The sequence below is a fragment of the Centroberyx gerrardi genome, chromosome 8, assembly GCF_048128805.1.
Source record: "Centroberyx gerrardi isolate f3 chromosome 8, fCenGer3.hap1.cur.20231027, whole genome shotgun sequence".
NCBI classification, from domain to species: Eukaryota; Metazoa; Chordata; class Actinopteri; order Beryciformes; family Berycidae; genus Centroberyx; species Centroberyx gerrardi.
In genome coordinates, this window is record NC_136004.1 from 16,318,103 (window position 1) to 16,343,919 (window position 25,817).

At 44.7% G+C, this 25,817-nt stretch overlaps 3 protein-coding genes across 4 annotated transcripts; 1 reads left to right on the plus strand and 2 right to left on the minus strand.

Moving 5' to 3' along the window:
* Positions 1-28: 28 nt before the first annotated feature.
* Positions 29-10,954, minus strand: erap2 (endoplasmic reticulum aminopeptidase 2). The gene is made up of 22 exons (XM_071899639.2): positions 10,921-10,954; positions 7,913-7,974; positions 7,372-7,812; positions 7,069-7,255; positions 6,732-6,901; positions 6,449-6,587; positions 6,201-6,335; positions 5,996-6,116; positions 5,701-5,855; positions 5,444-5,557; positions 4,619-4,750; positions 4,005-4,136; positions 3,813-3,881; positions 3,449-3,624; positions 3,211-3,290; positions 2,789-2,972; positions 2,442-2,598; positions 2,137-2,321; positions 1,776-1,937; positions 1,333-1,473; positions 792-873; positions 29-580 (listed from the first exon to the last, which is right to left on the minus strand). Exons 3-22 carry the CDS (start codon positions 7,539-7,541, stop codon positions 434-436), a joined length of 2,838 nt encoding a protein of 945 aa, XP_071755740.2. The 5' UTR covers positions 7,542-7,812; positions 7,913-7,974; positions 10,921-10,954; the 3' UTR covers positions 29-433.
* A 1,153-nt stretch (positions 10,955-12,107) lies between these two features.
* On the plus strand, positions 12,108-14,511 carry LOC144539584 (uncharacterized). Its single transcript, XM_078284976.1, has 5 exons — positions 12,108-12,240; positions 12,734-13,045; positions 13,588-13,632; positions 13,720-13,825; positions 14,058-14,511. Coding segments are annotated over exons 1-5 (519 nt in total). The 5' UTR covers positions 12,108-12,185; the 3' UTR covers positions 14,059-14,511.
* Positions 14,512-16,429: 1,918 nt separating this feature from the next.
* rgmb (repulsive guidance molecule BMP co-receptor b) lies at positions 16,430-24,436 on the minus strand. 2 transcript variants are annotated; one of them, XM_078285212.1, is made up of 5 exons: positions 23,985-24,041; positions 22,252-22,277; positions 20,739-20,758; positions 18,754-19,307; positions 16,430-17,199 (listed from the first exon to the last, which is right to left on the minus strand). In XM_078285212.1, exons 1-5 carry the CDS (start codon positions 24,039-24,041, stop codon positions 16,444-16,446), a joined length of 1,413 nt encoding a protein of 470 aa, XP_078141338.1. In that variant the 3' UTR covers positions 16,430-16,443. The 2 variants fall into 2 exon arrangements, with proteins under 2 accessions (XP_078141338.1, XP_071755872.2); XM_071899771.2 differs by lacking the exons at positions 20,739-20,758; positions 22,252-22,277 and having other exon boundaries at positions 23,924-24,436.
* Between the last annotated feature and the right edge of the window lie 1,381 nt (positions 24,437-25,817).

A 25,817-nucleotide genomic window follows, 5' to 3' on the forward strand; every position in this document is an offset into this window, starting at 1 on the left:
GTTTAAGTTAGCACACCACACAAAGAAGTATAGGGAGAGACAATGAACTCCTTTATAATCTATTTGGTGAAGAATCCATTAACTCAGCATTTGCTTGTGGATAGTCTGGAATGGAATTTCTCTCTCTGTCTCGCTGTCTTTCTCTCACATGCACATGGGCACACACATGTACACAACACTCATAATGATAACCTGCATGTACTAGCTCCTCACACATACTACTGTGCAGCTGCCACAAAGGCTTTCAGTTCCACCAGTGAAGTTTATTGTTCAAACAAATAACAAGTCCCTGAAATGTAAAAACGTATGAATTCTTCCTGTAGTGCTGAGCGCATGAAGATTTCCAAATTAAAGCACATATAAATTCAAACTATTTCCAAATATTTCTTCTGTGGCATCCCTCGACCAGCACCTCTCCTTGTCCTCGTGTCTTTCAGTTCATTTGTTCATTCAGCCAGTCTCTCAGAGTTCCTAAGTTCCTTTGCACCCACAGAACATTTTTCTGCACGTTGTCCAGGGCAACCTGAGTAGCTCTCAGCTGAGACGCTTGCTCTTTGATGGACTGAAAGAACAACTGCACCTGGAGGTCGAACACACACACACACACACACACACACACACACACACACACACACACACACACACACACACACACATTTAGACTGAAAAGTGTACAGCCAAACATGAACTATCCAAATGCAATTTACAGATATTGTCACATCATTATGTTGGCAACACTGCTAACATACATTTTGTTATAGAAAATAGTTGAAGGTACAAGAGAGTATTACTTCAGTGAGTTCCTCTGGAGAAGAAAACTGTCCTGTGGTGCCAATGATGATGTTTATAATACAAAATGAGCCCAACTGGAACCTGCAGAACAGACAGATAACAGAGAGGAGGGTGATGGACCAAAATCTCTTTCTACATATGCATCTAATGTTATGCCAGACTTTCCTGGAGTCAGGCCCCCCTGATATTAAAATGGGGCCCCTAGAACAACTCCTGATCAAAGTCAAATGGTTGTGGTAAGATCTGAGCGTCATTCTTAAATCTAAAAGTGGTGCCAATTACTATTGGACTGCACAGGACCCACTATAAAAGGCATGCAGTCTTACTGGCCTATACACAGTTTTCAGAGACCAGCTCACAAGAGCAGCTTGATGACTAAAAAACATTGCTTATACAGTATAATATGTACTTGCTGTGATGTAATTTTAATGTTTCAAAAGGAAAAATACATTTTCAGACCATTACATGGGGTTACTTAGCGTAAAAGGTCAAGAAACCTTTGTCATGGTATACATAATAACTCTGTTATGTTGTACTTACTTTTGAACCAGTGTGTCCCAGTGCTTTTTGACATAGTTCCAGGCGAGGTGATGCCCCTGTGGGTTCCTGGCCACCATGAGGATGAGAGAGGACAGGTCCTGAGAACGGATCACCTTCCCTTCCAGACCCAGCTCCAGCAGTCTACAACACACACACACACACACACACACACATACACACACACACCTTTTGGTGACTACATCGCACTTCTTGCAACCCTCTGTATTAACACCACATTATCTGCCAAGAGCCATCATTTGATGTCATTTACCTACAATACTGACCGAGAATAAAAACTATCCATTAGCAAAACACCAACCTTAGCAAGTGGTTTAATGTTGGGAGAACTACTGTGATACAACACTTCATTTCTACCACATGGTGGCACCATTACCTATTGTGCAAAAAAGTAGACTCAAGTACAGAGAGGGGAGAGTGTGCACCTTTGGAGTTTGTTGGTGTCTCTGCTGCTGGCCAAGGCTGAGAGGATCTTGTGTTTTTGTGCTTCAGAGAGGGAGATGGTGTAGGTGTGGAAGAGGGAGGCCCAGCCATGCTCGTCCTGGGCTCCAACTGAATACACTGTCTCTGCCACATCTGTGGGCAGGCTGGAGTAGACACAAACAGAGATATGCATGTTAGGGCTTGTGTCGCGGTGGCAGGTTTGATGAGTTTTAATGTCACTTGAGCACAATGGAATATCAATTGATGCGGTCCAGCCTAGCACAGGGAAACGCTGCTCTTAATAATGTGAATTGTATCAGTGATCATGGTGACAGATATTGATGCGTGTTAAAACAGACAGACTTGAGCGTCCCGTTGGACTGGAGCCAGTCTCTGAAGCTCTGCCTCGCCCGCTCCAGACAGGGAGGGTCATCCAGGTGGCAAGCCAGGGAGAGGACCTCTGACCTCAGCCGTCGCTCCGACACAGAGCCCCTGTCACTCCACGTCTGCTGGTCGATGACTTCACGGAAAAAATGCAGCATATACCTCTGCACCAGAGCACGGACAAACAGCATCACACATGGACTCAAGCTGTACTAACACTGGCTTATCATATCATGGAAGCAAGAATGATTAGTGGTTATCTCTGTATGTGCTTGTCCTCCTACCCTTAGGCCATGTGTTAGATCATGTGCATCCCTTTTCTCCACTATCCTGTAAAAGGCCTCCAGATAGCCCAGTCCTTCAAGGAGAGGCACTGTGTGTGTCTCCAACTGCAGGTAACCCATCAGGTCTAAGGCTTTATCGAGCGACAGCCGACCGGCCCTTTATAGACATGGAAAAAATTTGAAAAAGTTTCAGATTAGGTGCCATTTCAGGCGGGAAGTTGTTTTGTTTACCTGTAACTTTACATACACAGACATACAGACAAAAATGGTCTCTCGTCATCTCTCTGTCTCACTCTCTCACACACACACACACAGGCAGACAAACGCAGGCACACACACATGCTTACGTGACCAGCTGAAAGGCGTTGTGTATCAGGTGAGTCCTGTCTTTGTAGCTCAGAGCAGTGTGGTTTTCCCTCAGTAGCTTGGTCAGCTCATCCCAGCCGTTGCCCTCGTAGTGAACCACGTAATACCCAGTCATGTCAGTGTTCACCTTCACCCAGCCCACTTCCTCTCCTACGTGTACTCTGTCTAGATGACACATAAATAATAAAAAAATAAATATAATAATAATAATAAGCATTTTTGTAAGCTTTTTTGTAATGCACCTTTCTTAACAGTGTTACAAACTGCTTCACAAAACAAGTACAAAATGCAGCAGTAAAACAGATTAAAAAACGCAAAGAAAGATCAGAAAACACACAAATAAAATGGCACATAATAGAAAAGCATAAATACACCACTGTATGTGAGCTGTGTTCCCCCTTACCTGTGTGCGTTGCCATCAGGTGTCGGTGGATGGTGCTGGAAGTGTCTGTCTTGTATGTTAGAGGGATGTGCCAGAGGTAACTATACAAGAGAGCAGAATATTATTTTTGAGTATGCAACCTTAATTTAGCCTCGCAGGTTACTAAAATCAAAGTCAGAAGAGTTAGGTAGAGTGTTAACAGAAGAGTACTAACAAAAATGTGTGTGAATAAGAAAGAAAATAAAATGTGCATGCTCACCCCTGCTGCAGACTGGACCAGCGAGGGTCAGAATGCAGGATGGACCTCAGGAACCGCTCCTGTCTAAGCAGAAGATGAGAGCCCTTCCTAGTTACGGTGATCAAGGGAATACCTTTCTGCAGAGTCCAGGTGTTCATCATGGCTGTCAGGTCCAGGTGTTCCCCTGCAAACAGGTACTGCAGGACACAACAGCCAAGCAGAGGTCGAATCACGCAACCGCACCAAGAAGTGAAGTGATTAAGAATGCAGAGTGATGCAAGGTCAGTAATAACCATCTAAACTGTATGAAAGTTATTGAGGCAACCCATCTGATGTGGGGAGATCAGGTCAGTGAGGTGGTGAGAAGCACTGTATGTTTATTCACCGCATTCTTGGAGGCCTGGCCGCTGCTGTAGCAGTGTTTTCCTGAGACAAAGTCCTCTTCTGAGCATGTCTGAGGAACAAAACAAAACTGAATCAATGTGTATCTTTCTAAATCTCTGACCAGACTGACTACAGCATGACATGGCATAACATTGTATGTGACATGTAATTTGTGCTATTTGTTATTTTTTACATTAGCCAGACTGTCCCACAGGTCCTGGTTGCGTGCGTTGCTGTAGCTGTATTTGCGGAGGTATCGCACTATCCCACTCTGGAACACATCGTCGCTCAGAAAGTGTCGAAGCATGTGCAGTACACACGCTCCCTGATGGGAGAGACAGGGAAAGACTTTATTTAAGCCATAAGCCACTAGAAGCCATGCTTTACACTGGCTTCAGAACAGTTCAGCAGCGTTATTGGGCGCCATGTGGAAAAAGAACACAAATATTCAATAATAATGATGATAATAATGAAATGTTATTCTTCCATCAAACAATGTAGTTATTGTACCAGTATGAGTGGTGATTGGTTAGAGCGTTAATATTTAAATTAACAATTAAGCAGTCACAGGTGTGAGTTTATCAGGTATTTTACAACATTTTGAATGTGATCTAACCAATAAAAACTGAGGAACAGGACTATCTGTTTCATAAAAAGATACTCTATTTTTCTATTATTTGTTTCTCACTGATTTTGTTGTTATAGATCCATACAGATAAAGCTCTATCATTCATTGACCACACTGATGCTGTCAACTGACAGTTGTGTGATTAAAAGTATAAGACATGCGTGAGATTAAAACCATACTTTGTCGTAGGAGACTGTGTCAAACATCTCTTTGATCTGAGTGGGGCTCTCCGCTGGGCTGGATATTGGCCGAGAAGAGTTGAATGAATCTCGACCAACTGCTGCAAAACAGGTGTGCAATAGATATTCCTCCTGCAAGATTGTGCACAGAGTAGAATCATCATCCCTCTCTCCTGAGCTTAAAGGAAACTTCCACCCTTGAATACTCTGACACTGATATATCAGTGTATCTGTGATGTTCAATGCGTTCCAGGAATTATTTTGTTTACCATTTTATTATACCCACTTTCCCTCAACCTGCCTTGTCTACTTCTACTTCAGTTAGTGATTTCCTACATTTCCCAGAATGCATTTGGACAACTGCCAGAGAACAAGTGTGAACTTGTTCCATTTAGCTACTACTCCAGTATGTGTGTACATGACAGGAGTAGATTTAGCTTGATATTGGATATTGGATATTTTGTGGATTTTCAAGTAAACACACATTAATGAATACTGGAAGATTACTGATTACTGGAAGAGGAAGAACAATTTACAACCACTTTTTTCAATATTTGAAATGATATTTTTCTTATGTAACCTGCAGTTCATATAGGAAACAAGCAACTGAAACTTGAATGTGTTCATACAGTAGAAAAATATTTTCTCAAGCATTGAAACCAGTGGTTGTAAATTATTCACCCTCTTCCAGTCATCACAAGGTTCATCGCCAAGCTGTTTTCCAACAGTGTTAAAGTGTTTTAGGGTGGGATTTTCCTTTAATATGAATCTATTAATATTAATCAATGAGCTTTTCTAAACTGTCAGATAAAACATAGCAGATACCACTCTGAGTTCAGGGTAGGTGGCCTCCACTGAAATGTACTCCATGTATCTGGCGAATCCTTCTTTCAGCCAGATATCGTTCCACCACTCCATGGTCACCAAGTTACCGAACCACTGCAGGCAAAAGAGGATCAGCACTCTGAATTCACCATTTATGTAATAAAGTGCCCAGATATGAACATCTGAACCACTGAAGCTAAGCAAAAAGAGTAAATCCTCTTTCTCTTGTTGGAGTGCAAACACCCTGTCAGTCTCACCTGGTGGGCCAGCTCGTGGCCGATCACCATAGTAACCCAGAGTTTATCAGATACGGAGGATGTGAGGGGATCGAAGAGGAGGCTGGTCTCTCTGTAGGTGGTCAGACCCCAGTTCTCCATCGCACCGGACTCGAAGTCTGGAATGGCTATCAGATCTGAGGGAGGGAAAAGACAGTGAGGGAGAGGAGAACAACAGGGTGAAGAGAGCATGGGAGAGAGAAAATGAGAGACATAGTCATTGCGGACCAGAGGGGAAATGCCGTGCTGGGTCGTAGAAAGCTAAATAGAAGCTTACCTTGTTTGGGTAGCGGGTAGAGGATGTTGAAATACTTCTCATAGAAGTCCAGTATCTTGACAGCAACCTCCAGAGCATAGTGAGTCTGCTGCCACTTCTCAGGAGCAGCATAGATGGACACCTACAGAGGCATAACAAAGACATTTGCAACTGAGAAAATGCAATCATTTTTTCTATAATTGAATGAAGGAAAACAATTCCATACCTTAACCCCAGAAGATGTTGTTGCAGTGACAGACTTGAAGTCACAGATGACAAAAGCTACTAGGTATGTGCTCATCTTTACGCTCACAGCAAAGTGGTCCTCCAGCAGGCCACCATTCACTTCAACTGTCTTCTCCTGCAATATACAGTAATGTTTTTAACACAAGCACCTTCTTTCAACCAAGCATCTTTCACACACACATGTACAGTAATTCATGTAGTAAAATTGCACATATGCAACACACTCACTATAGGCATGTTGGACAAGGAAATGTGCTCTGGCTTCCTCCTGATCCTTATGGAGAAGTTGGCTTTAAAGCTAGGCTCGTCAAAACAGGGGAAAGCCATCCGAGCGCTAGTGGGCTCAAAGTGAGTTGAAGCTATGGTTCTGAAAAGAGACAGCCATGTCAGCAAGTATTGTATAGTTAGACTGAGGAACACTGTGTGTGTGTGTGTGTGTGTGTGTGTGAAGCTCTGCCAGCCCTGCTGTGAGCGGTGAAAGTATCAAGGTAGACAATGTACATACTCCTACCTGGTCTCTCCAGTACTGGTTCTGTAGCTGCTCCTATAGAAGCCATAGAAGCCTTCTGCAAGCTCTGCCCCAAACTCAATGTATAGGAAGTACTTCTGCCCGCCGCTGAGCACCCTGGGAGAGAAAATGGCTGCCTGCTCATGGGCAGGGTTGTGGAGAACAGGGAGAACCTACCCAGAGATAAGCAGAGCAGATTCAAACATCTCCAATTTCATTTTCTAGTAATAGAGAGATGTGTATCGGGCTTAGACATGTTAGTACAATCAACGTGACTGTATTGTGGGTCCATTGTAGGTAATGGCAAAAAAAGGAAAAACTGCTCTGAATTCACAATTACCTGGTCAGACAGATGATCTAGGTTCTGGTCCAAAACGGTGGCCTTGGAGATCTGCAGACCCTTACTGTGTAATACAACCCAGTTTGTGTTGTTCTGGACATGGATCTGGATCTGCACTGAGCCAGTGAAGCTGAGAGTTGTGAGGTCGGGGTGCAGGTGGAGGTGGTAGTGCAGGGGAATGATGTACCTAAGATGAAGAAGCGCACGTTGCTATTTTACTCAGTGATTCCAAAAATACTGAAGGTCCAAAACTTTCTTTGTCAATTTTATATATTTGGCTATGATAAAAGAAGGGAAGGGTACCTAGGCAGGCGCAGACGGCTCCAGGGGAACGACAGGTTGCCAGTACTCAAAGGAGTTTGTTCTCCTGTGGGCTGGGGAGAGCTTGACGCCTGTCGTGGACTTTGGGTGGGCTGAGACCCAACCAGAGACGCTTGGAATAGAGACAGCACTAACAACCTCACCAAGACCATTGTAGAGGAAATGTCCTTCACCCACTGATAGAAAATATAGCTCTCTGAGGTGACAGCGAGTGTTGAAATCACTCTGTCACATAACAAACATGAGGAGTGACTAATGAGCACCTGAGGTGGGTATTTGACTACGGTGGGAGTTGTCCGGTTGTCACACTGTCACAATGTGACTGGAGCAAAAAAACTCTGGAAAACTTAATGATGTGAAACTTCCAGGACCTTTTTTTCTTGAGCCTGAAACACGGGAGTGGAGGATAAAGGACACAGCAGTCTGTTAAAGAGGAACAACATTCATTAAGACAACACCTGTGTTATTGCTATAGTCTAGTACAGTTCAGTACAAGCCAGAAGTTAGAGAACTAATACTTTACCTCTGGCCAGGTTTGTGTTGTGGTCTGTCAGCCACCGTCTTCACCGTAAAACCTGGACAAACCTGAATGAAAGAATATGAAGGATTACTGGTTATTTATAAATAGCATAAATAAATAGCTCTACAGTATCTGCTGTTTATTTTGATGTTTTCTTATGCGGAGCCTCATGTTGCATACTGATCTGAGATGCCAGAGTGCTTGTTATTTTCAAATCCCACTGTTTTTTCGGCAGCATGTTAAATAAGAGACGCAAACCAAGTCAAACCATGCCAGCCTTAATATAACTGAGGGAGAGGAGTCATAGGGGCTTAATCATTACATGGTGTTGTAGTTGCTTTCATAGAAATGTTGTTTGAGGGGGAAATTATTCACATAAATAATCAAGAAGCTTTGGATATCTCTGCTGACCTCCAGAAGTAATTATGCATCCAAAAATTATAAATAGTATCAACATTCGGCAGCATGTCTCTAAAACTCAGAATAAAACATAAAATCAGTCCCAACTGGCCCGTCATAATATAGTAATACTCTGTTTAAAAGCATAACTTTTAAAAAAGGGGGAAAATAAATAAATGGGGTGCATCATGACATGGTGATCACTCAACTGAAACTATATTACCATTACCATATACTGTATACCATTATGATGGTATACCACCATGATGGCAGGGAGGGAGCTCCTAATTAATTCATAGCAACATCTGACTTGAAGATTAATAGGGTGTGGAGTCTTAAAGAGACTGAACTCCTCCACATGGCCCTGGTTGAAAGTGAGGGAAAGAGAAGCCTTGTGCTTGAAGCCACCAAAGACCCCAGGCTGGTAGAGTCAGGGTGGAGGCAGAGAAGTGGAGTCGCCGCAGCCTGTAGGTGTTTGGAAGTGGAGCTACTGCAGATGAGGCACCATCAGCAGGCTCTACTTCAACAGGCTCTCCACCAGCAGGCTCCTGAGCTGTGCCAGGTGAAAATCAAACAACTTCAGGCTGAGTTAATGTTCAGCCTCGAGGAGTGGCAGAGAAATACCAATTGCCTCTCTTCAAAGAGCTCTCTTCAAAGGAAGGCTCTTATCTCTCAAAAGAAGGCAGAGGAACCCCCAGAGTCCACCGTCCGGGACTGGCAGAGCAGCAGGGAGCTCATGACATCAGACTTTCAAAAGACCCTGTGGAGGCAGGTCTTTACGTCTCAACAGAGGGGAAGTGGTGGTGGCCAGGCACAACTCACTAATGCAAATCTAATGCCAGTTGACATCCAAATTAGTGAGTTAATAACTTCAGTGGAACTTTTTACAATTTGGCACTAATGTATACGTTTGATCCTCTTTGGAGTTTTATGTTTCATTGTCTGAATGACATAATCTAGTGGCTTGAAATAAGGCAGTAGACCATAATTCACTGGTGTCAGCTAGGCCAGGATGGTCTCTCATTGGCAGAGCTGACAACGGGCTTGATGATAGTGTGACATTACTTCTGATTGGGGGAGTTGAGTAAAGACAAAAATACCACCAGTGTGACAGCAGGAAGTTATAGTGGGCTATGCAAACACAGATGTAGTTATAAAAACTGTCTCCAGCTGTCAACAGCAGAGGCAGCTACTTCTTATATCAACAGTCGGAGCTAGTGGCCAACTCTGCAGACAGTAAAGATGCCAGTGGAGACAAGACCTAATCCTCTAATGTGTGACATCAACACAGGTGTTAAATCTGGAGCTGTTCCATAGAAAATGAATTTGGAAAGATGGTGAAGGTGACTGGGAGAGCATCCAGGGGGATTTTTTGGGGATATAGGTAAAGTTTCTGATTCAGAGTTGACAGCATTACCATAAAATAAAATAAAGTTAATTTTTGGTAAAGTAACTCAAACAAACATTCTGTTGGTCCACAAAATCAGTCTCTCATTCATTGGCTTTGATTTATAGACTGTTCTAGACCATATGAATATATAATATATGAATTCTTAAGATGTTACAGACATACATAGATCTATTCAGCACAGAAAATATTAGTATGCCAAATTGTGGGGCATTACAGAAAAGTATGTCTACTGTATATTTACTGTACATTTAATGTAATAATATTATGAATTTTCCATAAGAAATTAATAATGGGTCATGTTGACCCAGGTTATGGGAGTTTTTGGGTTGTACATTAAGGGTTAAAAAGGTCCAGTGCAATGAGCATTGCATTTCTCAATTTCATGGTATAATGTAACAAAGGACCTGTTAATGTAAAGTTACCCAAATTATTATAACCGTCAGCACCGAAAAACTCTCCCTCTGGTTGTCAGCAGAATCAGAATCAAACTGATTTAGATTTCCAATCTACTTCCTGGTGTAAATGAGGTCACCTACACCCAGGTTTTAATGAAGGCTCTGATTGGTCGACAGTACGCATAGTTAATCAGGTGACAATAGCCAGGAAGCTACTTGCCAAACCAGCCAAAATCTCCGTGCCTCCATTGTTGCTGCGTAGATATTTGTTTATTGTATCATAGGGAAGGTTCGGCTCTCACTCTGTCCAACGAGCTTTGTACCATCTAACCATCAAAAACTGAAAATAAAAAAATGATGCTCATTGTGTTAGAAAGAAACATCAAACTTTTCCTGACTGAGCTGAAATCATTGCACTGGATCTTCTGTCAAATTAAGTTTAACTTCAGGTTCTATTCTAGGCTTAACAAATCTCATCCTGAAGGAAACTCAGACATGTAACAAGTTAACCACATGACTGGTGTTTTCCATGCGGACACAACAAGGTGACAGAGCTATTGCTGTAACATAACAGCTGCTGCAGCACAGCTACAGTTCAGATGGGGCTGCATGGCGGTAGTAATGCTGTACCATGCTGAGAGGATTAACAGCACGTTGCTTATATTAGTGACAACAATCAACAATTTCACTAAGACTTTTACCCACTGTAAAGAAGCACAAGGTGCAGACAGTCCCATAGGATTACCTTGTGCCTTCTTTAGAGGAGATGTGTTAAAAGAAATGTAAAAAAGCTTTTTCTGTTTTACCTCAGTTCAGCTGTGTCATCCTTCCCTCGTCTCTCCACTGTTAGGTTTCACTTTCTCTTCAAGCTCCCGCCTACTGCCCATGCCAATAACTGCTTGTGTGTGTGTGTGTGTGTGTGTGTGTGTGTGTGTGTGTGTGTGTGTGTGCGTGTGTGTGTGTGTGTGTGTGTGTGTGTGCGTGCGTGTGCGTGTGGAGAGAGAGAGAGATGTTCACTGTAGTTAACTTGCCATTTGTTAAAGAATATCATTAGATGTTCCAACTGCTGTTAATGAATGTATTGTGTTTGTGTACATAGCAATAGACAGTTATTAGATTTTATATTCAGACTGTCATAAAGCCAGGTGGTTAATATGCAAACCATAACCACCTTGGTTAGTGTGTGTGTGTGTGTGTGTGTGTGTGCGTGTGTGTGTGTGTGTGTGTGTGTGTGTGTGTGTGCGTGTGTGTGTGTGTGTGTGTGTGTGTGCGTGCGTGTGCGTGTGGAGAGAGAGAGAGATGTTCACTGTAGTTAACTTGCCATTTGTTAAAGAATATCATTAGATGTTCCAACTGCTGTTAATGAATGTATTGTGTTTGTGTACATAGCAATAGACAGTTATTAGATTTTATATTCAGACTGTCATAAAGCCAGGTGGTTAATATGCAAACCATAACCACCTTGGTTAGTGTGTGTGTGTGTGTGTGTGTGTGTGTGTGTGTGTGTGTGTGTGTGCGTGTGCGTGTGTGTGTGTGTGTGTGTGTGTGTGTGTGTGTGTGTGCAGGTGTTGCCTATTGCCCCGGGTGTGTTGATATGATCAGTTTCTCACCTCAGATTTAACAGCCATAAGCAGGTGTGTCTCCTGTGTTGACTCTTTAGCTGTTTACTGTCCTTATTTCCTTATTGCTGTCCTTTACTGGGTTCCTGTCCTCCTGATATATGCAGATAAATACGATAACTCCCTCTGAGGCTGATACATATCCTCAATCTGTCTGTCTGTCTCTCTCTGTCTCTCTCTCTCTCTCTCTCTCTGGGGGGATTCCATAGTGGGTCCAAGGTCACATGATTGGGAGCTGATAATCCCCCCACGATGCATTGCTCCTGCCAGTACTTCGTGCCATGGCACAACCCAACGGCATGCCACCACCCCTCCCACCCCTTACACACTCACACATACTCATGCGCGATCACACACATACAGACACACACACACACACACACACAAGGCAGTGATCACAGAAGAACGCTCTTCAGCCACTCTTCACCTGCTACCAACACAGATAGACTGACATGACGGAACCATCCAGAGGTCTCTTTTACCTTCCTATCATCTATTTATGGACAGGTAAGAGCTGATCATTTATAACAGAGGTTTCTGGAAAATAAGCTGAACCAATAAGCAACAAAGTTCCATTTCATCTTATGAAAGAGCCTATTATCGCTGACCTTGTAAGTCCAAATTGTCTTTCAGGAACTAAGACAAAAAGCTTAGTTTTTGGCTTGACCTCAATGCACTTTTGAGTTCATCCAGTGGGTTTTGAACAGGTTTCATAACACCAATGGTGGTAGAATTTTCTCAACCCATAAAGGAGCACTGAATCCTTCAGCTGAAGTTAAAATATGAAAATCACCAAGATTAGAGTGAGGAGGTTTTCACATGACAACAGCACTTTGCAAAAACAACTTTTTACAACATTTACATATTTACACACTTATACTGTACTTTACTGCAACGTGATGCTTGGACCAGTGCATGGTCTCCACTTCTCTGACTTTCTTTCCTCCATCTTCTCCCTTTTCCATCCTAACACTGTAATCATCTCTGTGTCCCTGGGCAGGAGGGGTGGAGGGTGATGTGCTGGCGTCTCTGGCCCCTCCGGTCCACCTGTCGGGCGAAAGGCTGGGCTGGACGCTGCTGGTCTGTGTGGTCAGTGACCTCAGAAGAGGGCACCTCGAGGTCAGCTGGATGTCGTCGTCACAAGGCCACCTGCCCGGCGCCCCCTACAGCATCGCCAGAGACAGGCAGGACGGCAGCCGCAGCGCCGTGGCCACAATTACAGTGGCGACCAGTGATTGGCCGTCATACAGTTGCTTTGTGAGCCACCGACAACACCCCAGGGTCATCAGGACTCATCACGCCACCTTCTCAGGTAAGGCTGAGGCTATGCATGGGTGAAGAGGTCAGGATCATGATAGTGTTTACTGTAATTCCTATACTATAATACTATAATTCATTTTACATTACTCATTAAAGGAGAATGCCACCAATTGTAAGATTTTATTCCCGTGCCTCTGGATAGCTCAGTCAATGTTTGTGAACACGAGAGAGAAAACCCTTGAATTTGTGATGTCACTGGGATGTAAAATCAGGGGCTGCTCCATTGACAATGAATGTGGCGTTTATATCGTTTATATTCTAGCACTGCTAACAGATATGAACCAGATTTTAAAACTCATTTGGGTGCAAGAACTCAACAAAGTCAGCGCCCCATTCATTGTCTATGGAGCAGTGCCAGATTTGACATCCCAGTAACATCACTAATTCAAGGGTCAGTTCGCCAGTTTCCACCTTTAGGAAAGAGTGGTGCATGTTCACAAGTATTGACTGAACTGTCCCGGGGCACAGAAATATGTGAATTCTTAAAATGGGTGGCATTCCATTTTAAACCTTCATGAATTGTTATCATTTCAGATGATGATGATGACAATATCTGCTACGACGATGACGTGAGAGAAGGTAAAATCGAATTGTCTGTAGACCATTTTAAAATTCCTCCATTCATAACTGTGACCCTTACAGTCTTTCCATATGTTTGACCTCCAGATGTCGGCTGGTGGACGGACGAGGTGACGCTCCTGGCTATGAGGCTGCTGCTTCTGAAGAGCCTCATCTTTAACACTCTGATGACCACATATGTTGTTATTAAGTGGTAAGAGAATGAGTCTCTGCGCATTAACTAGATAAAAGTGACAATACTGTAGCATGAACCATAGAAACATACAGTATATAAACATTCAGCACATGTAAAGCCATGACCAGATAGTTGGGCTATCACCCTTCAGTATTCTGGTATAGCATGGACAGAAGTTGTCCATTATTCTTATCTTTAGTACACTATAATAGTTGTTTCAAAGGCCATAACAGTGTATTTAACCTTTCAGATTGTTGGAAGTGAAGGGTCACTGCTGCACCATATGACCTTATAGAGACAACTATCACAGAGAGGAGATTAGGAGGAAGTCTTTCTTGTCCACACAGCGAGGATCTCTCCACTGGAAGCTGTTGGATACACTCCGTCCTTGTGGGTGGCTTCATGAGGATGGCATTAGACTGAGTTTGAAGTCTCATGGATTAAATGGGGGATGACTGTCAGGATCACAGGAGAAGGGGATCTACGCTCAAATGTTTTGGCGCACTTCTGCCAGCCTTTTCTCACAGACATCCCAGGTGTTGCCAACTGTGGCAGTTGAAAACTGGTTGTGTGTTTGTGAGGCCAAACCTGGTATCTGATCACAACCTAACCTCAGACAGATGGGTGAGTGTGTGTACTGCATCTATGTGTACGTGCGTGTGTGTGTGTGTGTGTGTGTGTAGATCTGTGTCTTTTCTTCTGAACTCATTCAATGGCTAGAACAAACACTGAGACTAGAAACGTGGGGAAAACCATAGTTAAAGGTTGGTGAACATCCAGTATAGGCAGAAGTTTGTATTTTTGTATTCCTGTTTTATAATTTTGCATTCCTTAAATGTAAAATTAACCACCAGGAAGTACGCTTGGTTTGTTTTTCCTTTATTGTTTTTTTAAATAAAACACTTGCACACAGTTTTTTCCTCCATGTTTTTCTTTTAGAGCGCCTCCATAGTTTGAGTACAACACTGACATAGCAACAGAGCACCACTAGGTGGCAGTACAATCACATCTGACATTTTTTTTTTATTATTATCCAACAGCAAGAATATGGAGCTTAACTTCCTCTACAGGACACTACGTTTATAAATAAGTTAAGTATTTCAACATTGACCAGTCACTCTTCACCAAACGGACACTCACACATGACTTAAGAGATCACAATGCCAGAAACTGAGCATGGGCTTACATGGCCAACCGAATGGGGCGTATATGTTACATGTTATAAAGGCTCATAATCTTAAGGGTTGACGTATTTCTGCCAGATATCAAATGGCATACATTTCCCATAACACCCTGCTGTGTGGTTCAATTGAAGCACATATCCCAGCAGACATTGTGGTGAAGTTTTCTCAGTGATTCGCAGTGTTTTGTCTACACTCCAGTCTCTCGCACGTATCCCAGTCAGGAGCAGCTCGTCAATTCTGGCAGTAGGAGCAAAACAGATTCAGTCTACAGTAGCAAGTTTACAAAGAGGGGGGAGGGAGACTGTGGGGGAGGGCTGGGTGCTGGTTTGGTGGTGAGTTATGATTCTCTTTGTACATGAAAACCGTCGTGCCTCTCTGACAAGGCCTCCACTATTTGTCTGTCTTTGGCTCAAATGAATAAAACAAAAAACAAGCTGAGCAACATAGAAGAGCTGATATTCACAGCTTCTTGGCAAAGAGGTGGGAATGCCTCTCACATAGAGCTCAGGGGAAATAACAGACCGCACACACGCGCGCGCACACACACACACACACACTCACACAGACTGAGGGAAAAAAATCAAACTGCAACAAAACAGTACTGATGACAGTTGCTGTGACACATTCAGAATACATTCAACAGAGAACAACTCACATTAACTGACTTCAAATCAGAGGCCGAGTCAACTCAGCTAAAATGTCAGCCCATTGTGTTCAATGGACTTGTATATTGACAGGAGCCAAAATGAGCGTATTAGATGGTCTCCAAAACTTGTATTGTTGGAGAGGGTGGTGGGTAAAGGAGAGTGAGAGGAAGAAACACTGATGTGGATTTGTAAAAATAAAAAAAATCAAAATAAAGTGCTTCTGTTAAAACAAACATCCTCTGTCTGAGGTATAAAAAAGGATCACATCAAACGGCACAAAAAGAATCAAACCCTACGCCATTACACCGTGCACTGAGGACAAAACACACTATTTACAATCTGGAGTGTATATTCATGTCGTGTGATACACACTCATTCACCCACATAGGAATGTTTGTGTCATTGTCAATGGTGTCTTATCCCAAGATGATGAAGGACTGTTTAAGTCGTCATCACGTCTCCTGTGTTATTCCACACAGCGTTGATTCTGCCACGTTGGCCCTTGCAGTGAGACACCAGTAGTGTTGCTAGTATCTCCTGCAGTCTCTCCAGTCTGTTGGTGGCAACAGAAAACCTTCCAGCGCCCAGTCACTGCCCAGCCTGCTGCTTCCTCTACGCATGAGAGAGGAAGATAACGTCCAGAAGATGCTGAGAAGGGGAGTCTGTATCAGTGCTCAGCAAAACCCTCACAAAACTCTCTTTGGAGTGCACACACACACACACACACACACACATATTCCCACACGCATGTCAACACACGCAGGCAAACACAACACTCACACAAGCACACATCAATGTACACGCTCTATATCAGCGCCGAGCTGAGTGCACATAGCAGGAGCAGAGCGAGGCGTTTGACAGGCCGGGAGTCGGGGTGCGAGGCGGTGGCGGAGCCACGGGGGTAGATCCTCCATCTGTCCCGGTGCGGGTGGAGACTCTCCATGTCCTTCTGGGCGCTGTACGCCGCCGCCGTGAAGTTAGCGTCCCCGGTGGTTAGGAGATCAAACACACAGGAGTGGAAGTAAATGTCCTGCACCTCCAGCTGTTCCCGGCAGCGGTCCCGCGCCCCCTCCACCCCGAACCCCTGGGGGGCGCTGTAGGGGGACGCTTGCGCCTGCGAGAACTGGCCGGGCCGACGCGGCTGCTGCAGCTGCAGGCCCAGTGCGGGAGGGGACAGGGGCAGGGGCAAGTGGCCCCCCCGGTCGATGCGTTCTCCGCTGGGGCAGCCGTTCAGACAGAGCTGCAGGTCCTGGGTGGCGTCGTAGGCCTGGGCCATCTCCTCCGGGATCCGCACCGCCAGGGTCAGGTAGCGGCCCAGCTGCCGGACGATCACCGTGACACCGATGTAGCCGGCGTGCAGCTCCACGTGGCGCCCCGGGCTGCGCTCAGAGATCCACAGCGCCCGGACCTTCCCGGTGCCGCCATCAACTCCGGCGGAAGCGTGGCTGGGGTCTCCGCTGCTCACTGTGCCGTCAACAAAGGCAGCAGGGAGGTCGTCTGTGACGGCCTGGTACACCCTCTGGTCTGTGCACCCCTCATAGGGCTTGAAGATAATGGTGATCTATGGAGAGGGAACATAGGAAGAGTTGCAGTCACATTTTAAATTTAAAGTGAATTCATCAAATCTTGAATGACTAGTTCAAAAAGCAAGAATTCAAATGCAGTTCCCTGTTGCAAAATGAATACATTAGATATGGAATAAACAGATAAGTTTCACTGAGGAAATGAGCTAAAAGCTATCTTTCTCTCACACCCACACGGACAAACATACTCACCAGCACAAACAGTAACAGTCACCCATTACACAGGTTATTGACTCTCGTCGAACTACATTTGAGAAATGACCAAATGACTTTTTAACAAGTCGTAATTTGACACAGCTATGCAAACATGCTGACACACACACACACACACACAGAAACACTCCAGTGGTGAATGGAGCAGTGGATGAAGGGTGTGGTGTGAGCATTACGGTTAGCACTAGCATCATAGTTCCGGTGAATGGCTGCTTTGTTCACATGACAGCCATGAGGAATGAGGCCTGGCAGGCCATTAAGCCTGGAGGGCTGTTAATGTGTGTGTGTGTGTGTTTGTGTGTGTGTGTGTGTGTCTGTGTGTCTGTGTCTGTGTGTGTCCCTAATAATCATGACTAATATCCTGCCCCACCTCTGACACAAGGTCAGACCTTCAGTTCCACAGTGCAGCAATCAAACTATTTGCTTAATGTGCGTGTGTATGAGTGTGTGTGTGTGTGTGTGTGTATGAGTGTGCGTGTGTGCATGTGTAAGTGTGTGTTAATAATTAAAGCTATCAACCAAGCTGGAGAGGGCAGATCATTGGGGGGAAACATCAACATAGCTTCTTTAACACCACAAAGATCACCTTGTGTGGCACATCATCCACTTGGTGATGTGTGTGTGTGTGTGTGTGTGTGTGTGTGTGTGTGTGTGTGTGTATGTGTGTGTGTGTGTATGTCTTTCTCTCAGTACAGGGATAAGGACCTTTAACACATATAGTGCTTTAAGATGGTTACTGTTAGGTGCAAGGGGTGCCACTTATGAGCCGCACACACACACACATGCAAACCCACACACGCAAACACACACACACACACACATGTAAACAGTGGGTCCTTTCACACATCTCATTCCATGTTATTAGAGGTCAGGCTATATGCAGCCATTAACCAAGTTAGGTTTCCAACACTGCCTCAGTCACAAGAGACAGTCACAAGACCAGGCTGTTTGCCTCACACCTGTGAGTCTGAGAGAGAGAGACAGAGAGAGAGAGAGAGAGAGAGAGAGAGAGAGAGAGAGAGAGAGAGAGACAGAGAGAGAGAGACAGAGAGAGAGAGAGAGACAAGGGAGTGGGTGCAAGGGTGTTTTCCAGCCTCACATTGATAAGATTTCTTACTCTTGAGGCACAGAAAAGCAACTTAGAGGTCATTATAGAAAATGTGTCTCTCTCAAACACACACACACACACACAAATTAACTAGATTACACCAGCTGCTCTCACTTAAGAAAGCCTCACAGCCTTAAAGACAGAAAATTAGACCCCCCATCCCCCACCAACAGTCAATCCCTCTCTCCCTTTTTAGCAGTTCTCTCCTCACCTTATTGGTTGCCGTGGCGCTGGAGCCGGTTACCACGGGAACATTAGTGACCTGGACCGACAAGTAGTCGTTGTCGATGAGAGGCCACGCCCCCTCCACCTTACAGGTCTGGAAGCTGTCCTTAAATGTCCTCAGGTGGGGGTCCCCGAACAGCCCGCAGAACAGGTAGCCAGGCCGCGTGTGGCTGTGGGATTGTGTGTGTGTGTGCACATGGGAGTGTGTGTGTGAGTGGGTGTGTGTGTGGGCGTGCTGGGTGCGACTGTGGTAGTTGCAGGGCTCGTGTTGGACCTCGGGGTGCGTGGAGGACGTGGGCCCGTCTCTGGAACAGTTCCTCTGACTCATGAGGTCGGAGATGCCCAGGACGGCCGAGTGGAAGACCAGGTTCCCCCGGCAGGACTTGGCCGTCCTCTGGGTGCAGGCTGAGTACGCCCGTAAAGCCTTGCAAAACTCTGTGTCGAAGCCATCCACGGCCGGCGTCAGGTGGGAGGTCAGGGAGACGAAGTCTGTGGTGCACTTCTGGATACGACACTGAGGGGTGGCCACCTGGCACTGGCCTGGAGAACACACACATAGAGAGTCAGAGTCAGAAATACAGTCAGTAAGGTAATTTTATTAAAGTAACACCTGAATAGTAGAACACTATTGGGTGGCCAGCTGAAACCAGCCTGAAGGAAACACACAATTTTGATAATTTAGGTATGTACAACAGTGAGAGCTGGATCTATGTTGACTTGGACAGTTCATACGCATATCTCTCTCTCTCCCTCTCCCTCTCTCTTTCTCTCTCTCTCTCTCACACACACACACACATACAGTATATAGATAAGCACATTTGCGCCCGTCCACCCACACACAGAAGATGACTAAGGCTCGTGGGTGAAGAAGGCTTTGATCTTAAACACACAATACTACTGGCTGGTTACAATCAGACCTAATAAAAGTGGAAGAGAACATGCCGCTGTTTGGAAGTGTTGATCAATCAGCAGTGCCGCTCTGTCAGTGTAATAAACCGGGACAAAGAGCAGCCAGAGAGACGAAGATAAAGAATATTTTCCCAAGAAGACTGAGATAATGCTGCTGGGGAGTTAAGAAAAAGTTGTACACTGCAATCAATAAAATGCTCCATTGTTTTGCACAGGTTTTCACAGACAACATAGTCCCATACACAGAAGGTATGGGAGACAAAGGGACCTACACAATAAACATAATCCTTAGTCAAAGACGTATGTAAAAGCAACTTAATTACATATGATTTCAGGCAAGATGTATTTTGTTTTGTCTTTTTACTTGTTTGTTTACAAATGCAGTAAGAAAATGCATTAATCAGACTCTCCTTTGATTATTCTCCATCTCCGTACAAGCCATGGAAGCTAAGAAAGCCTCAGACCAGGATTATCTGCGATGTTTTATCTATTGATACATTGATTCTGAAAGTAACAAGGACTGAACCAGCCTTTTAAATCATAGATCATCAGAGGGGGAGAGAGAGAGAGAGAGAGAGAGAGAGAGAGAGAGAGAGAGAGAGAGATTAGAGGCCAGACCTAATGCATCAGTCACAGTGTGCTCCTATTAGATTAGACCAGAGAGAGGCTCTGCAGTGTATGGGCAGCTGCACACACACACACACACACACACACACACACACACACGCACACACACACACGCACACAAATAGCTATCTTAGAAAGAATGCTGGTTGTGCTTCCGTTAAACACACACAGCCAGAGATCTTCCGATGGTGGCAGGATTTCCTAATGGCCAAGCAAACCAGAGAGTACACACAGTTTTTACTAACATCAACAGATTCACTTAATGTCACACACCGCCACTTCACACCCACAACCTAACACACACACACACACACACACACAGACACACCAACACATATACACACCAACACGCACACATACGCAGGCATACAGTCTAGCTCTTCTTTGTACATTGAATATTTAGTGGGTTTCTGACGTGAAGGAATCAAGTCCTACCAACTGGGGGCAGTAGTGATCTGAGTTTAGAAAGCAGGGTGCGGGGTACGGACCCCCACTCACACTCTGCTTTAGAATCTCTCTCCTGCCTGTTAAATACTGACACAAACCCTCAGACACACACACACACACACACACACACACACACACACAGTCTGCCTCCCATGCCAGCTCTCACACAAACGCAGCCCTGGTGAAAGTCTGCTGCTTACTGTACAGACAGTCGGAGTACTGAGGACACATTGTCTCTTCGACTGGTGAACCAACAGCCTCCCTCTTTACCTCCTATCTCCCCACAGCACCTAAATACCACTCCCAATCTAATCAGGGTGGGTTTATTCTCTTTGAGAGAGGATCAGAATCATGAGTAGTTCTCCGCAACGACACAAAAGCCCTCATTCACCGACATTTCCCGGCAGGGTGGCGTGGCAAGCAGGGAGTCCGCCCCTCGACTGGAAGGCCCGGGTTCAAACCGCTGTGTTGGCAAGCAACCGCCCTGCTGAAGTGTCCTCGAGCAAGACACTGAATTCCTAGCAGCTGCTCTGTAACCGACCCTGACCTCTGACCTCCCTCTGGAGGGCGACAAGCGAAAAGAGGATTTCCCCCAGGACGATCGATAACATATCAAATGATTATTAAAATACCATTTTCTTATTCTTCAAAGCTTTCCATAATCTGCTCCTTTGCAAAGCTGTCTTCTTAAGCACCAGTCCTAAGTATGCATGGTCATAGTTTCAAAAGAAAATTCAATCTATGCATATAAATAAGCAATTTGTGGTAAAGAGAGATGAGATGTCGGATACTGAACTGCCATGAAAATATTCTTAAGAAGAGAATAAAGAGGAGAATTAACTCCTCATGGGAACAACTAATGCATGAGGGCCGTTCAACACATCCAGAGCTCGGTTTGCTTCATTCCCTGGGGTAAATATGCAATATAGACTCAATAAAACCTTCAGCAAAGCCCATCGCAGTCCTTCCATTGCCTACCACAATATTAACCTCTCTTTTTTCACTGCATCTTTAAACCTAAACTCCCCCCTTGCCTGTATAGTCTCATCCCTACCCCTCTTTGCTCCCAATCCGCATCTGTTTTTTTCCCCAGCTAGTTTCATTGCCCTCCATCAGCAGCGCTCTGTGTTCAGCCTTCAGCTCCAACCACTAGCCCTCTTGCGGTCTCTGTTCTTCGCCTGATTCCCAGCCCCAACCAACTCCCAGGCCAATCCCCCTCGCCCCCCGCTCGTCTCTCTGCCTCTGCTCCCCGCATGGCGCTCCTGAGGCTTCTTCTCTGCGATCAGACAGAGGTCAAAGATCCACAAGCTGATTCTCTCAGGCTTGGTTTAGCCCGGCTCACGGTTCTTTGTCTCCCTATCCAGCCTGCAACTCCTGTGATCTGGGGAGATCAGAAAAGGATCTACTGGGATCATCTCTCAACCGGGGGAATGGCTTCTGAAGTGCTTATTGATCACCTTGTTGTGCACTCTCTCACACACCAAGCTCAAATCACACAAACAGCCCTCCAAGCACAGAGATACAAAGCTTCACAGGAGCTCACTATGCTCTTTCTCTCTCTCTCTCTCTCTCTCTCTCTCTCTTTCTCTCTCGCTCTCTCTCTCTCTCTTTCTCTCTCTCTCTCGACTAGACACTCAGGACTGTGAACAATAGTCAACGACTCAGACAGGGATTCAGGGTCCAGCCATTCCTGTCTTCTCGTCAACTCAGACACATGGAGTTGAGGACCGATCAGAAACAGCAGTGACACTGCAATACTGCAATATGCACTGCAATTCACTAGTTATAACACAAATAAAACAATCTGTACAGCTAAACAGGCTAGATAATATGCATTCTTTCCAGGTGATACATGTGTAACAGAAGGTGCCAAGAGGGTCTTTAATGTGAAGTGGGTCTCTCCATTCCCCAGCAGGCTGCACGCCGAGGCGGTTTTGTCCCGCTGCCTGGGCCGTGTTAAACTAATTACTGGAGGTGTGACTGCTCAACAGACAGCAGCCACAACACAACCAACCCCCTGCACACACACACACACACACACACACTGACACGGCCAAAGGAGCTGGGGTCTGGCAAGGGGACTTGGAGAGAAAGGCAGGCAGCAGCATCCTGCTGTTCCCACCAGATGAAAAATGCATCTGAGTCTTTACCAACGCTGAGCCAAATTAATTTGATGCTAACCGGTGATGCTGTAAATAAAAAGGTGGGTAAACCATGACCTCTGTTTGGTCATTGAAGAAAATTACAGTCCCTACACTGTCTGATGAAGAGCAGTGAGATCGAAACATCACACATGTTTTGGTGTTAATAAACCTATACACCTTGGGAGCAGTTTTCAGAAGGTGGACTTTACTTTTGCTCTACTCTTTGTTTTGCTGTGTGTTTTTACTTTGCGCAGCTCATCATGAGGCAAACAACCACTAATATAAACAATATTCAACTAAATTTTCAGAAAAGCAAAAAAATATTCATTTTCCTTAAAAGAGCCTATAACTTACATCAGTTTCAATTTATTATCCTATGAATTTACATCATACAGATTTATTTCAGCCCAAAAAGGTGGGTAAACTCTATTCCATAGAAAAAGTGCACAAAGCCACTCTATTCCATAGAGTTTAGGTGGGTTTATTCTACACTACATCCCTGATAATAACTTTTTATAAATAGATAGCCTATATGCTGAGACAGGCAGATAGATTCTGTTTTTCCACCACAGTGCCCAATCTGACGCGCATATTGCACCGAATAAAGCTGAAATCTGTAATAAATGGACATGAGGAGGAGAGGTAGTCACGCTTCTCTTCCCCTCCTCCATGAGCCATTAAGGGGCAGACAGGAGAATGACGGCCCAGGAGAGAGGAGGAGAAACTCGATCCGTGCTCAGACTGCTGCACTGCCGCTGGAGAGAGAGCCATTGTCAGGCAGCGCCGGGCCCAGCACTGGGGTCGGCCAGACACTGCTTAGCACTAAGCAGTGAAATACTTCATTACTAATAAACACTCTCATCACAGCCAAATGAGTCACGAGAAATGTTGTTACTCTGGATGTAGTTGCTGTGCAGTGCCGTGCTACTAGTACCACAATGGGATGAGAAAGTGCGTAACATCCCGAATGAGTTGCGATTAGGACCGAGATGCATGTAATAGTTGCAACCGAGAAGTAGAGTTAGTTACCTATGTGGGCACCGCAGCAGAGAGCGAGGATCAGCAGCAGCAGTGGCCGGAAACGGCGCACCAGAGACGGGGAGGCGAGGCGCTCAGCCCCGCGGCAACAGCATCCGGCTCTCCCCATCCCCGTCCATGCAGGGCCAGGAGGGGAGAGTGGACAGACCTCCAGAGGGCGAGGAGGGGTGGTGTCCAGGCCTGTTCACTTCTTCTTCTTCTTCTGCTTCTTCTTCTGCTTCTTCTTCTTCTTCTTCTTCTTCTTCTGCTTCTGCCTCTTCTTCCTCACTCTTCTCTCCTTCCTCTCCTCCTCGGGTGCGCAGGGGCATTAAAACGCAGCTGCTCCGCGGAATGCAGGGCGGAGGGGGGAAAGGGAAAGAGAGCAGGAAAACAAAGTAACCAGAAGAAGTCAATTCCGACGACACGTTCACTTTTCCTCTATTCAAATCCACACCCCGTGTGTTATGGCTGTGTTCTCTCAATGGTCGGACTTTTGGCTCGGTTATGATCAATCTCTGCTCTCCCCTCTCGTCCCAAACACGCACACTCACATCTCTCTCTCGCTCTCTCTCTCTCTCTCTCTCCCTCTCTCTCTCTCTCCGGGCCTGGGTTTCTCCTCCACTCCTCCCCCTTCACTCTCTCCTCCTCCTCCTCCTCTGCCCCTCCAACAAATCAATAGAGAATCAACCAAACCCTGCTGGCGGAAAACCCGCCTACCAGGACTCACACTGAAAGGGAGAGAGAGAGAGAAAGAGAGAGAGAGAGAGAGAGTCTGCTTAATAATGGAGAGGCCCGAGATAAAACTTGTAAAAACTTGGTAAAATGTCATTAGATCACTGTGTATACTGAAGATAATAATGGGTTATTGCTATAGCATTGCCAAGGCAAAAGTGAAAGCTGGTCATAGGAGGCAAATCAGAGCCTCTAATGAAAAATCACTGCAATATTCCTATATTTGTGGAGTTTTTTTTACTCTCCTATGGTATCCCTATAATATTCCTATGAACAGGATAATATTTCTATTCTATTTATACTTTTGCTGTTACTTTTGTATAGCGTCCTAAAACTCATTAAAGGATTAGCATTTTCATTAGTGACAGACTAATTGCGGTAATTGCGGGTTGTCATCATTTCCACCTGAACAAGAAAATAAATCAAACACACATTTCGCTGCACATGAAGCGAGGTTAAATGATGTGCTGCTTAGAGAACCGTATAGTCAATAAGTAAAATGAGTTTTACAAGGTCTAATAATCATTACTATAATCATACCCATTCCCAGATAAATACCAAAATAGATAATTAAGGCTGCAAAACATAGATCAGTTCATGGCTCTGTTTCCAATAAGTTCGTTTGTCACGGATTTCTAGAGAGAGAGAGAGAGAGAGAGAGAGAGAGAGAGAGAGAGAGAGAGAGAGAGAGAGAGATTTCAACATCAAACCACTAGAGGCAAACAAGAGTCATCATTCATTTTATAACAGTTATAAATCATGGATGTATTAAACTAGTTATAAATTCTCAAAGAAAGAACATCTGTATCCTCATAGACACAATATCAACAATATCACGTCAGTCAATTTTATGTCCAGAGCAGATCAATACTAAATGTCCAAAGATACCCCAGTGTTTATGGAGATGTTTGACTGTATGATACCCTGACATTTCCTATCTTCATCCTGGGTAATACACTGTAAAGAAAAAGTGCAATACACTGTAAATATAAAAGTGCACTTCCCATAAAGATGTAGGAGAACTCTATTAAGTATAAAGTGAACATTTTTTGATGTAGAGCCTTTTTTCAGAGGTCTTGCATACAAATTTCTACCTTGAACTCTTTATGCACAAGAAAATATAAATGAAAAACCATCTAACATAATCTAAAGAGTGAGTTTATGTTCACTGGAA